This window comes from Botryllus schlosseri, chromosome 2, assembly GCF_051294905.1.
Source record: "Botryllus schlosseri isolate E-star chromosome 2, Bs_hap1, whole genome shotgun sequence".
NCBI lineage: Eukaryota > Metazoa > Chordata > Ascidiacea > Stolidobranchia > Styelidae > Botryllus > Botryllus schlosseri.
The window spans coordinates 2,406,934-2,419,157 of NC_137237.1; the positions used below are offsets into that span (position 1 = coordinate 2,406,934).

The 12,224-nt window shown below is 38.6% G+C and overlaps 1 protein-coding gene and 1 long non-coding RNA gene across 21 annotated transcripts in view; one reads left to right on the top strand and one right to left on the bottom strand.

Annotated features, from left to right (window-relative positions):
• Positions 1-12,224, top strand: part of LOC145432992 (uncharacterized) — a 365,973-nt gene that overhangs the window by 174,409 nt on the left and 179,340 nt on the right. The window lies entirely within an intron of this gene.
• The window catches only part of LOC145432975 (uncharacterized), a 63,839-nt gene that overhangs the window by 17,967 nt on the left and 33,648 nt on the right, over positions 1-12,224 (bottom strand). For 13 of the 20 annotated variants that reach the window (XM_080309843.1, XM_080309836.1, XM_080309837.1 and 10 more), the window contains 18 exons: positions 11,991-12,200; positions 11,868-11,921; positions 10,232-10,396; positions 9,995-10,162; positions 9,888-9,932; positions 9,129-9,176; positions 9,012-9,071; positions 7,415-7,576; positions 7,157-7,351; positions 5,787-5,834; positions 5,250-5,297; positions 5,032-5,190; positions 4,791-4,973; positions 2,670-2,714; positions 2,567-2,608; positions 1,917-1,952; positions 1,694-1,858; positions 1,430-1,633 (listed from right to left, as the gene is read on the bottom strand). In XM_080309843.1, coding sequence (XP_080165969.1) covers positions 1,430-1,633; positions 1,694-1,858; positions 1,917-1,952; positions 2,567-2,608; positions 2,670-2,714; positions 4,791-4,973; positions 5,032-5,190; positions 5,250-5,297; positions 5,787-5,834; positions 7,157-7,351; positions 7,415-7,576; positions 9,012-9,071; positions 9,129-9,176; positions 9,888-9,932; positions 9,995-10,162; positions 10,232-10,396; positions 11,868-11,921; positions 11,991-12,200 — 2,037 coding nt within the window. The remainder of the gene's footprint in view (positions 1-1,429; positions 1,634-1,693; positions 1,859-1,916; positions 1,953-2,566; positions 2,609-2,669; positions 2,715-4,790; positions 4,974-5,031; positions 5,191-5,249; positions 5,298-5,786; positions 5,835-7,156; positions 7,352-7,414; positions 7,577-9,011; positions 9,072-9,128; positions 9,177-9,887; positions 9,933-9,994; positions 10,163-10,231; positions 10,397-11,867; positions 11,922-11,990; positions 12,201-12,224) is intronic. The other 7 variants (XM_080309825.1, XM_080309828.1, XM_080309827.1 and 4 more) reach the window with 7 other exon arrangements.

Here is a 12,224-nt window from a genome sequence, read left to right on the forward strand (position 1 = left end):
CAATTCAAAAGTTATCTTCCAGATGGCAGAATTCACTGAATCTGGTCTTGATCAAAAGCTACTGTCGCACTGATTCCGAAAATATAAATGAAAATATGGTCCCCTTTTCGGATTTCTAAAATATGATAATCCTCGATATTATGGTTGGGGGATATTCATGTCAGGGCACCCTAATCTTGGGATACCATAACCCTAACTTGGACCCTAACCCAACACCAACCCTAATATCCCCCTCTTCCAACCCTAATGTCCCTCCTCCCTAGCCCTAATCTTGGGATACCTTAAACCCAACTTGGACCCCAACCCACCACCAACCCTAATATCCCCCACCCCAACCAAAATATCCCGCCCAACCCTATTATCCCACCCCAACCCTAATGTCCCCCTCCCCCAATATCCCCCCTACGCAACCCTGATACCCCACCCCCAAACTACAGTTGAAATAACGAGCAGATCACGCGTGGTTGATATGTAAGCGTAGCGTTATCTCCCGCACTTACACAATCCGTGATCACATGATCTAATCACGCCGTGACTACGTGACCCACGCATGCCCTGACCTCCGTACAATATTGACGAATCACTTGATAGTAATATTATTAGTTTATTAATTCATATTAATAGTTGTTAATACGTTTAAATACAAAATTTCCCGAGGGCCGAGTTCACCGGCAACCGTGGCAGAATCTAGATAGGAAGCTATATTTTCAATATACAGATTTCGTATCATCTGGAGAGGCCGTTTGCGCTTTGATTTGTGTGCCTTGGAGTCGACTTTTATCAAAATATGCCAACATAGTCTGTGCTACAGAAGCAGTTTTTGTACCATATAAAAATAATACATTGCGCTCAAGCAATCTCTTCACTTCGTCATGATAAATATCATGCTGGTGACATCATATTCGGTGGTACCATTGTCGATATACAAAGTTTTTCTGAAATCTCTACTAGTTGCTGACGATTGCATTGGACAAGTATCAGTCAAAAATATCGGGGTATATTTCAATATGAATATCATATTCAATTGCATACTGACTATGTTCTCACACAAGTTGAAATACAGGCAATTCCTACTGAATGAATACTAGTCAGCTCTCGAGATTACCGGACGTCGATCTGACATATCAACCTCGTCTATCGTCACATGCGTCATTCGTTTTCGTCAGTCGTTTTATGGTATCCCTTATTTCTTTACATTACAATGTTCATGCCTCTTCGTTACATCGCCTAGGCCTAGGTGGGTGTCTGATTTTAAAGACAACTCCAAGTCGTTTCGACACCTTCCTATCGTTTCATTGTATCGCAGTCTTGTTGTGTTTTGAAATTATGCAAATTAATAATAAACAGATAATGAATAGAAACGCAATCAATCACCCTTACATAAACACCACACTAGTAATCAGTGTGAGAAAAATAACGTGTTGTGTACCTGTTGTTGGTAGACTTGGACTTGCGGATGGGATGGCCGTAGCTAGTGCCGGCAAATCATTACACAAATCACCGTCACAACATGAGGCATCGCATGAGATGAAATTTAGAGAAAATCCTTGTTCGAGGCCAATGGGAGGAACAGAGTCGCAGATATTCGTGTTACAAGATACAGCTGGCAGGCATGATCCGTACGTCACATCGACTGATGGAAAAAGCAACATAAATTACAATATTGATTGATTTTTAAAAATGTAGATCGCACCATCTACGCTGAAGCCTTGCACATCGACCTTAGCCTTGGCATCAACGAGCATGCATTTGAATTGAGGTAGGCATGTTTGGATTGATTTCGTGTCGACCAGCACAGTACCGATGAGCGGCGAGGTAGCTCTAGTCAGAGTGTAACATTTCACGGACTCGACGGAATCTGCAAATGTACATCGTTGAAAATGGTTTCAAACAAATTGAAATTGACATTTATGCACCTGTGGGTTCAATTGAAGCTGTTGTCGTGAGAATGGCTGACAAAAAGATGATAGAAAATGACACGATAATATTGCAACAAAATCTATGACAAAATATTAATAAATAGTAAGAGTTAATACTACTGAAATGTCATGTGATTATGTAAAACTTTAAAGTTTTTAGACATACAGTACAGTCATGTAGTAATCACATAGATAAGGCGTATAAAGCAATAGCCTGTGATGTATTGAAGACATACCGTACATCAATTCAACTTAGCATGACGCCACACAGTTTGACAAAATACCAGTTGCTTGTATATCAGGATGCCAGAGAACAGGTCGAGGCAAACTAACGTCCTTTGACCAAATACGGCCCACAACAATTCCTAATTCTTACTGTATGCATTAATAATTAAAACTTACAGAAACAGCACAAAATTTGAATTTTTGAACTCATATGTGCTAAAATCAATCGTGGATCAGATCTGATTCTGGACAAGAGTTTGAAAGGAGGTGTTCTATTTCATTACACATCACGCTGAACACCAATGGAAGTTATGAAATGGCCATATCAAACGTTACAGATTAATCCGCATCCAGCATCATGCCACCGTAAAATTTGTCTTTATAGCAAATTAATGTAGTATAACAAAATCTAAAAGAATTACCACGAGTTGAAGAAACCATTGCGGAGATGACTGTTGTAATTTCTAAATCAAAATAATATAATGTTAAGAAGACAAGTGCAACATCTAGCATTCGTTGTCATACCTTGAGTGGTCTTTACCATCGCAGTTGTCAGACTTGGCGGCTTCACTAAAGAGAATTATTTCGTGTACAACAATGACATAAATAGTTTTAGATGAAATGTTTTTTATTGAGTAAGACACAATAGATGAACTACGCTCCTGTTTTTTTGATACAGCCACACGTTTAGAAGCCAGAAAATATCTATTTTCGATACACAGATTTCGTGTCATCAAGAGTCGAAAAAGGTTGGGAACCATTGATCTAGAGCAGATGTCTCAAACTCAAATGTGCTTGCGGGCCAATTTCCTACTTTGTGATGGCGCCGCGGGACGCAGCACCAATAATAGGGGAATTCGATGTATTTTCAAGTAGGCCTTATTTGACGGGACCTTGCAGACTGACATTCCACACGCTTCTTGAAAATGCGCTTTACTATTGTGAATTCACGCCTGGCACGAAAAAAATCACAGTTTAAAATATTCGAATAAAATTGTTGCTGTACTTGGCATAGTTGCTGTATATTTTGTTGTAGACACCATGCGAGAGTACAATTGCACCAGGACATCGTAAAAGCTGTCGCGTTCTAATTTTGCAGTTAGCGGACATTCGACATGTCAAATTATAGGTAGAATATTTTAGAATTTTACGAAGATTGATCTGATATCAGAGCATTGGAGCAGTAAAGCCTAATCAATGTTTCGTGCATACTCCTGAAAACAAGACTATTGATCATGTCATTACCAAAGTCAAATTAAATCAGCGTTAGATTTACCTTCAAATATTGGAACAGATCTATAACAACCTGAATATAATGTTTACTGTGCCATAGCAATAAAAATGTCCAATCGACGAAGTATTCGTTGATCTTGCACTGCGTGGTAACTTGAAAGTGATGCAAATTTCCAGTTTTCAAATTAAAAAAAAAAAGATATTTGGCAGTTAAATATTGTCGAATACTTAGAAATCCAAAATACCGTCGCGGGCCGCGTGTTTGAGACCTAGAGATAGTACATTTCGCTTGAGTGATCTCTTAGCCTCGATTATTTGAAATTTCATACCGGTGGCGTCATATTTGGTGATAAGATTGTTGATATACAATGTTCTCTCCAATTCTCTACTAATTGCTGACGATTAACCATAACCAGTGTCAGTCAAAATCATTCGGGTGTATATCAATGCAAATACACTATTCAATTGATATACAGACAGCTTGAAATTATAAATGAGGCAAAACCAAATGACCATGTTACGAAAAATTATGGTGTTTTGGATAACAAATGTGTGATGGGTAAGATCGCTCTATTTGAGGCTACAGGATGAGATAAAGCAACCAAGGCAATGTCCTTAAAAATCACATCCGGACCTTCAGTGTGGAACAGCATCTTGCCGGCTTTCAAATAGTGGTCGAGCATGTCCACATTCAAATCAAAACACAAGCAATTTCTACTGAACCAATACTAGTTAGCCTCAAGATTACAGGACCGCAACCCGACATACCAATCTCGGTTACTGAGACATGCAGCATTCATTTTGACGCTTACTTTTATGTTATCCTTTCTTTTATCGAGTGTGCATGCCTGTTATTTGTATGCCGTAAGCCAGGGTGGGTGTGATTTGATGAAAATTTTAATAAAATGATGAATATTATGATGCCTAATGAATGTTAAACTGTTACACATTTTGTCGTTAGGTTCTTAGTTCGGTTTATGAGCAATTTTCATCAGTTTAATACAGCACCAAAATGCGATACAATAAAAAGATAGGAAGGCGTCGAAACGTCTTGGAGTAGCCTTAGCAATCAGACACCCACATTGGCCTAGGCGATGTAAAGAGGAGGCACACTGAATGAAAAGTAAAAGAAAAAGCAAGCGACAAAAAATTGGGTGGCATGTCATGGAAGGTGAGATCGATAGGTCAGGTCGTGGTCTGGTAATTTTGAGGACGGACTAGTATTTATTTGGTAGTAATTGCTTGTATTTCGACTTGAATGTGGATTAGGTGAATTATAGATCAGATCAAAAACCAATTTATTACCATGTTGAGATTTACATAACATTGATTACAACATGGTTTATATTCTGCTCACTGCTTAATGCACAATTAAAAGCAGGGTAGGGTGCTTGGAAGCGGGAAAAAAATTACCTGACGAAGCGCTTGGTGTCGCAGTAGTGACATCGTTATTGCAGAGATCGGAATCACAGCAGTACGCGTCGCACGAATCAAATTCGACAGAAAACCCTTGTCTCCCCACTAAAGGCGATAAAATGTCGCACAAATTCGCCACACACGACAGCGAAGGCACGCAAGATCCGTAAACAATTTGAACTGAAATACAAATCAAATGAGACCCAAGACTTCCCTTCTCACTATTGTCAATTCATACCATTCAACGCCAAGCCCGACACGTCAAGTTTGGTCGCCACATCTGCCAATAAACACCTTGAACCAGCTGGACACGAGTCCACCGTCTTGTTATTGGATATCGTCCCGGTAGTCAACGATGAAATTTTATTAATCGAATAGCAGGTCAAAGTTGATATTTCTGGAAGCGAAGGTAAAGATATTAGTAACAAGTTTCCCATATTGTTAGGAGTAAATTACCTTCAACACTGGTTGTTGTAAGCACTGTGGTCATGCGGCCAATCATAGCTTAAAAACAGTAGTTATTTAATCCTCAAACATTATATCCGCATCCTTACAGTACAAGTGATCTAAAGCAAATTTTGGCTAAAATCTCGAAATTCGTTATGTATCACAAAATGAGGCCGATTTCTGAGACAAATGACTGAGACATCGTCACGCAGTTATATAGTACTCCTATTCAAATCAAATCTTGAATATTTCTCCATATTTGAAGATACTCATGGGGGTACATAACTTCAAAATACAACTGAATGGCATATCCATATCGGAATAAACACCAATATTTTCGACTGACACTCCTCAGGGTAATCGTCAACAACTAGTAAAGATTTGAAAAAAACTGGGTGTGAATGTTTATGTACAAAGTAGTTTTGAAATCTCTACTAGTTGCTGACAATTAGCCCTGACAAGTGTCAGACAAAAATATTTAGGATTTCTTTCCAGATCAATGTGTTATTCACTGGTACATTTCCCTATATATTTATCAAGAAGTACCTGTTGTAGCTTCAGTGATAGCTACAGTCACTTCAGGCGTTGAGGTTTCTGAAAAGTATAACAAGCATCACGAAATTTATCAGACCTACACATATCAATGTTGCACTAAATGAAAATAGCAACATGCAATGACTTGACATCCTACATTACATATGCTACTTTTTAAGACAGAGTATGAACGTTCAACAGCACGTAAATCAATGAAATCGAGGCATTGACAACTTGTTTGAGCCAGGTACATTAATTGATACGTAACTAGGTTGAATTAATGAGTAAATATTATCCATGTATTTGCATTTCACAAAGCAGTTAAATATTCTGTAGAGCTCCTTGGAAGCACAGAACTTTAATATACAGTCCAAATGAAGGTGTGAACCGCCTCTCCCGGCAACACGTAATCTTCTGTCCCGATAATTTTTCACGTCAACAGATTTATCCAACAAATGTTTGCCAATGGCAGAATTTATGGCCTTTGCCTATTCTGAATAAGGCTTCAGGGGAAAGTCAAGGGTGAGCCTTTCACCGAGCGTAATGAAAGTGTTCTAATAAATCTAGGGACATGCTGTTTTATGCGGTCCTGCAAACGTTGTTTCGTTTGTCCTACGTAGCCACAATAACAGTGAAACTTATATTTAGAAACTACATTACTTTGTTGAAGTGCAGGAAGAGCGTCTTTGCGTGTTACAGGGAGCAGTTGGGTTGTTAAAATCATGTTGGTCTTCACTGTTTCATAACACTTACTGAACGCAGCAATCAATAGCTTTTCAAAGCGGGTGGAAATAGGATCAATCCATGGTAGACGGATATAAACATCTTCAGTTGTTTGTTCAGTAGGCTCTGTTGACTTTTTTTGCGTTGAATTGCGTTACTTTCCTCTCGGTGCAGCGGTTAATGACGTGTTCGGGGTAACTATTTTCAAGTAAGATTTTGCGAATGGTGTCAAGCTCTAAACTCAGTTTGTAACTGGCACATTTCATGCATAGACCATGGAATGAAATAGGCATTGAACAAGAAATTCGAAGAATTAGCCACTAAACTCATCGTAGTTCATTGACAGTGATTCTTGGAGGCAGGGAACATGGATATAGGCTTGCAATTGAATAGGCTATTAAAAATGGTACATTCCACTTTAGTCATCTGTTCGACTTGATTATTTGGATTTTCATGCCGGTGATACGATTGTTGATATACAATGTTCTTTCCAATTCTCTACTAGTTGCTGACGATTACCCCTGACGAGTGTCAGCCGAAAATATCCGGGTTCATTTCAATATGAATATATTATTCAATAGTATATTAAAGTTCTGTACCTCCAAGAAGCTCTTCTATATGAGTACGCAATTATATTCACTGACATTGGAATCACTTACCTGTCGTGCTCTGCGTGTCTTTAATTGTGCTCGTAGGTTTGGGGCCACCGTTGCAAAGACTGTTATCGCAGCAACGAGCGGCACACGACTTGATGGTCACATCTAGGACCTGATCAAATGCCGACGAAAGTATGGTGTCGCATGGATCACCACTGCACAATCCTGCCGGCACACAGTTCCCATAATTCGCATCAACTGTTCAGAAAAGGATATTAGTTTATAATCTATGTATACATTATTCGATAAATTTAAGCGTACCATCCATATCAAAACCAAATGTTGCAACTGACGCCTTTGCTTCCGCCGAAACGCATTTTGAGTTTGAAGGACAAATCACAACCTCAGATATGTCAACTACAACCAATCCGGTCGCAGTCACAACTTTTGACATGCTGTAGCATTGCAACGGATCAGTCGGTTCTGTAATATTACCGAAAGTGTAGACAATTAATAGCGTTACAAATAGGGCAATATTTTTTGACATGTTAAAATAAGTAAAAATTTTGTCAAAATTGAATACAAAGTCAATATTTTTTTGCAACCTGCATTTCGTTTGTATCGTAGATGCTTGCACTGTCGGTGAACTTGTCATTTAACATTTTACAGCTTGTAGCCTACAATAGGCCTACCGTTGTAGAGGACATATTGTCTGCTCACGTTTTCTCATGTAAAAATTTGTCAGTTTTCAAGTCAAAAAAGTTTTTACAGGCCAAACTACTTCGCAAGGACAGACAGTTCCAACGAGAAATGAAGATAAGTAGTACCCTACAATTTTAACATTATGTGCGAAAACACCTAATTTACATACATGAGGGCAAAATTTTGTGAAAATTAGGTTTTTTGAGGTCAAAAAATGTCCAAATTTTGATTTTTAGGTAAAAAAATCGCCCCAGTTATAAATGAATAATTAAATATTGAATAAAGTTCCACAATATTTCAGAAACAAGTAATGAATGACCCCCAATTCAAGATTTTTCCTTAAATATCTGTTTGAGTTCGTGCAACAGTAATTTTCAGCTTCTCTTTATTTTTTAAATAACCATGGTCAAAAATATCATCATCATCATCATTTTATCAAAATTTCATCAAATCAAAGCACCACAAGATTGCGACACAATAAAACGATAGGAGGGTGCCGAAACAACTTGGAGTACGTAGTCTTTTAATCAGACACCCACCTTGGCCTAGAGCAGTGGTTCCCAACTTTTTTCTATTCGTCTCTCCCTTATCATGCTCTACACAAATTTTTGTCCCCCCATATTTACGAATCCGAAAAAGGGGGCATATAAATGCCAAATTAATTCAACTTACTCTGAGCGCTGGTGAATTAATTGAAAAATGGTCATTTTTCCGAGTGGGTGCTCGGAAAACCAGTTTCCACATCTACTTTCCGTTGAATTGACATTTTTTTAGTCAACTTTCGCGTCATATGCAGAATAAGCCGTCTTCGCATACACTTTTTGGCCGTGTTGATTAAATACATCACACTGGATGTTCTAACACTTTCGCCCCATTTGGAATTTTCACCCCTTGTTTCTCGAAATCCCCCACTGTGGGGCGACATCGCCTATGTTGTGAACCACTGGCCTAGAGCAAGTAAATAAGAGGCATGCAACTAGATTAAGAAAGGATAACATAAAACAAAGAGGCGAAAATGGATGCGTGTGTCGGTATGCGAGGTCGATATGTCAGATTATGATCTGGTAATCTTGAACAGTGACTAGCATTGTTATAATGAATCAAACCATTCAGATTCAAAGCTTCAAGCTCGTAAAATTTCAATTTTAGTCACACATCAATCGAAACGCTGTACATCGAAAATTCAATTTGTTGATATTAAGCTTTGTGGCCATACCTGCAGTGGTTGGGAGTGTAGCCAGTGGTGACGTAATTTCTTCCGTCTGGCTAATTGCTTCTATAAAGATTATGAATCAATTTTCTCATTCATATAATACAGCTGTGTCCAAGTTACCTGTTATCTCCTCTTCTGTTGAAGTCAACATGGGTGTTGTTGAAATTGCTGAAACAATGTCAAGGGAATTATGAATTTATTGAGAAATTGTGGGTTTATTTGAAGCAGCGGTTGGAATGGACTCTGGTTCCGTAACTATCAAATGGAGAGCCCTTGTTACAAACAAAGACTAGAAAAGTTGTTTTGGAATAAGTTTACATTATCTTTTGTGCGTGAAATCGTCATAAGAACTGCATGAAATAGCCATCAATGTAACCGCTGAATATATAATTGAAGATTGTACATATTTCTCGCATCATTAGTCATTCAGTCATGAGGATGTATCTTGCAATTTGAGAAGTAGATGCTATCAATTATCTCCCAAAATTATTTAATTGAATAGTTTATTCATATTGAAATGAACCCGAACCTTTTCGGCTGACACTCGTCAGGAGTAATTATCAGCATCTAGTAGAGAAATGGAAAGAACATTGTACATCAACAATCGTATCATAAAATGTTACGTCACCGGCATGAAATTCGTTGACACTTGGAAAAGAGCAGTGTTATATGATTGTCGATATACAATGTTCTTTCTATTCTCTACTAGTTGCTGACGATTACCCATGACGAGTGTCACTTGAAAATATTTGCGTTCATTTCAATTAGAAAATATTAATCAATGAAAATACATTTCTCAGAGTGCCGGGCCAAATTTAATTCATACGATTTCATATCCCAAATCCAATTCATTGAAAATTGACAATTACTTATACCCACTCGTGGATTGTGAGGTTGTTTCAGGACTTTCCGACGTTAGAGATTCTGATTGATAAGTATCATTGCCTGTACAATTCCAATCACAGCAACACAACAGAATGAATTACCAGTTAGCAGTATCGACGGATCATTGCACAAATTGCCATCACAGCAAGCAGCTCGACATGACGTAAACTTCATATCGACGCCTTGCATTGAAGCAGCAGGGTCCAAGTAATCACATACGTTCTCGTTACAAGAGAGGGAAGGCAGACAGAATCCATACGTTGCTTCAACTGGATATATAACAGTCATTTTAGATTAACATCTTCAAATGATTTCATCGTTACCACACAATAGCATACCGTCCGTACTCGATCCTGACATCTGCACTGTCGCGGAAGCTACCGCTACCGCACATTTAGATCCTTGATCACACGCCGTCACATTCTTGAAGTTTGTTACTGGGGTTCCGTTCATTGAAAGGACAGCCTTTTGTATCGAGTAGCATTCAAGATAGTCTGCTTTATCTGTTAAGATTCAAGAAATGCAGCCATTGTCGGATACGTGCTGGCAGAGTTGGACACGTAGTGTGCAGCGTTCAACAAGTCAATCAGTGAATCCCAGGAATCGGGAAAAAGAGTTTATTTCGAACAGCCCGCTAGTACAGCTTTTTCCAGATTAGACTAGAATTTGAACTACTGAAATTGCAAAGATTTGGAAATTGAACTAAATTTCGAATTACAAAAAAATGCGACAAAATTTAGGTCCCGTTCCTAAAAGTCAGGGGTTCATTCTCAGAAGCACGAGAATGACTAATATCTGCACACCAAGCCTGGCTCGTTCACAGTTCTCCTGTTGCATTTGAAGGGAAACAAGAAATCTGATTAGAATATCAATTAGAGCAAATAAAATTCTCACAAATTAGATTAGAATAAGATTTGTAGCATTTTGATCTAATTAGACTAGTTAGACAACAAAACAATTCTATTGTGCATGCTGGACCTCGACCAGGAATAAATTTGAATACCAATCACATGCATGACACGTTTATATCAGCAAAACATTACGGCAGAAAAACGTCAAGAGGTGGTTATGGTCTGATAACATCTTGCTAGTATAGTCGTGAATATCAATGACCCGTAGACTGTACAATATAAATGCGATGTTATTACTCTGAATCAAAATGATTGCAAACTGGAGGAGAGATCCAGACATGATAGCGAATCGCATATGATATAGACGTATGTGTTGTGCATATCCAGAGTTGTAACCAAGCCATAAAGCTCCGAGTCACACGTCAATCTCACTTTTATAGTTTTGACTCGAGTCAAGTCGAGTCATTTTCAATTCACTACCGAGTCAAGACTGAGTCCAAGTCATTGAGCAGAGGTTCGAGTCCGAGTCATGATATTATGACTCGAGTCCGAGTCCAAGTCATTGTGTTGACTGCTCAGTTTCCACTTGAAAAGTCATGTTAAACCCACTTTTATAACTGTGTTTGGTGATATCAAATGGTTCGCACTTATAAAATACTAATTTTCTTCATTTTTAATAGTTTCTAATCGCATTTTCCGGTACCAGTACCAATAGACGAAATCCCAATAGGGTGGTTACTCTACTTTTCTTCGAAATTACAATGAAATGTCGGGCTTGGCCGTCTGAGTCTTGAGTCATATGACTTGGTTCGAGTCACGCGCAATGACTCGAGTCCAAGTCGAGTCAATACACAGATTGACTCGAGTCGAGTCGAGTCATTTCCGTATTTTGAGAAAATGACTCGAGTCAAGTCGAGACGTCAAAAAATTGGACTCGAGTCTGACTTGAGTCGAGTCATTACAACCCTGTGCATATCATGTGTATATGGTCAAGGATGAAGAATAAGATGTAACAGCAGCTAAATATTCCGAGATAGCAGGATTCCAATTTAACATGTTTATCTTTAGAATCGGACGCACTAAATTTGCATTTTGTAAAGGTATGGCAGCTTCAGTTGACTACCTGGTTGCGTTGCAGCGGCTTCGGAAGTGGTTGTCTTTGAAGTCTGTAGTGTCCCTATTTAATCAAGATAACGCATATCAAACACTATTTTAGCAGATACAGCAAGGATATTCAAATTATTACCTGTTGTGACCATCTCATTGGTTGGTGTGATCATAGCTGACGCGGTGGACTGTATAATATCATCATTGCATAAATTTCCATCACAACAGCTTGATCGGCAATCGGTAAACGTTGCACCAGTTCCAACTATCGGCGCAACATCATCAAGCTGACGACATGGATCCATAGAGCATTGGAATGCAGGAACACAATTGCCTTGCGTAACCTCAACTGTAAATACAAGAGAAATAAAAT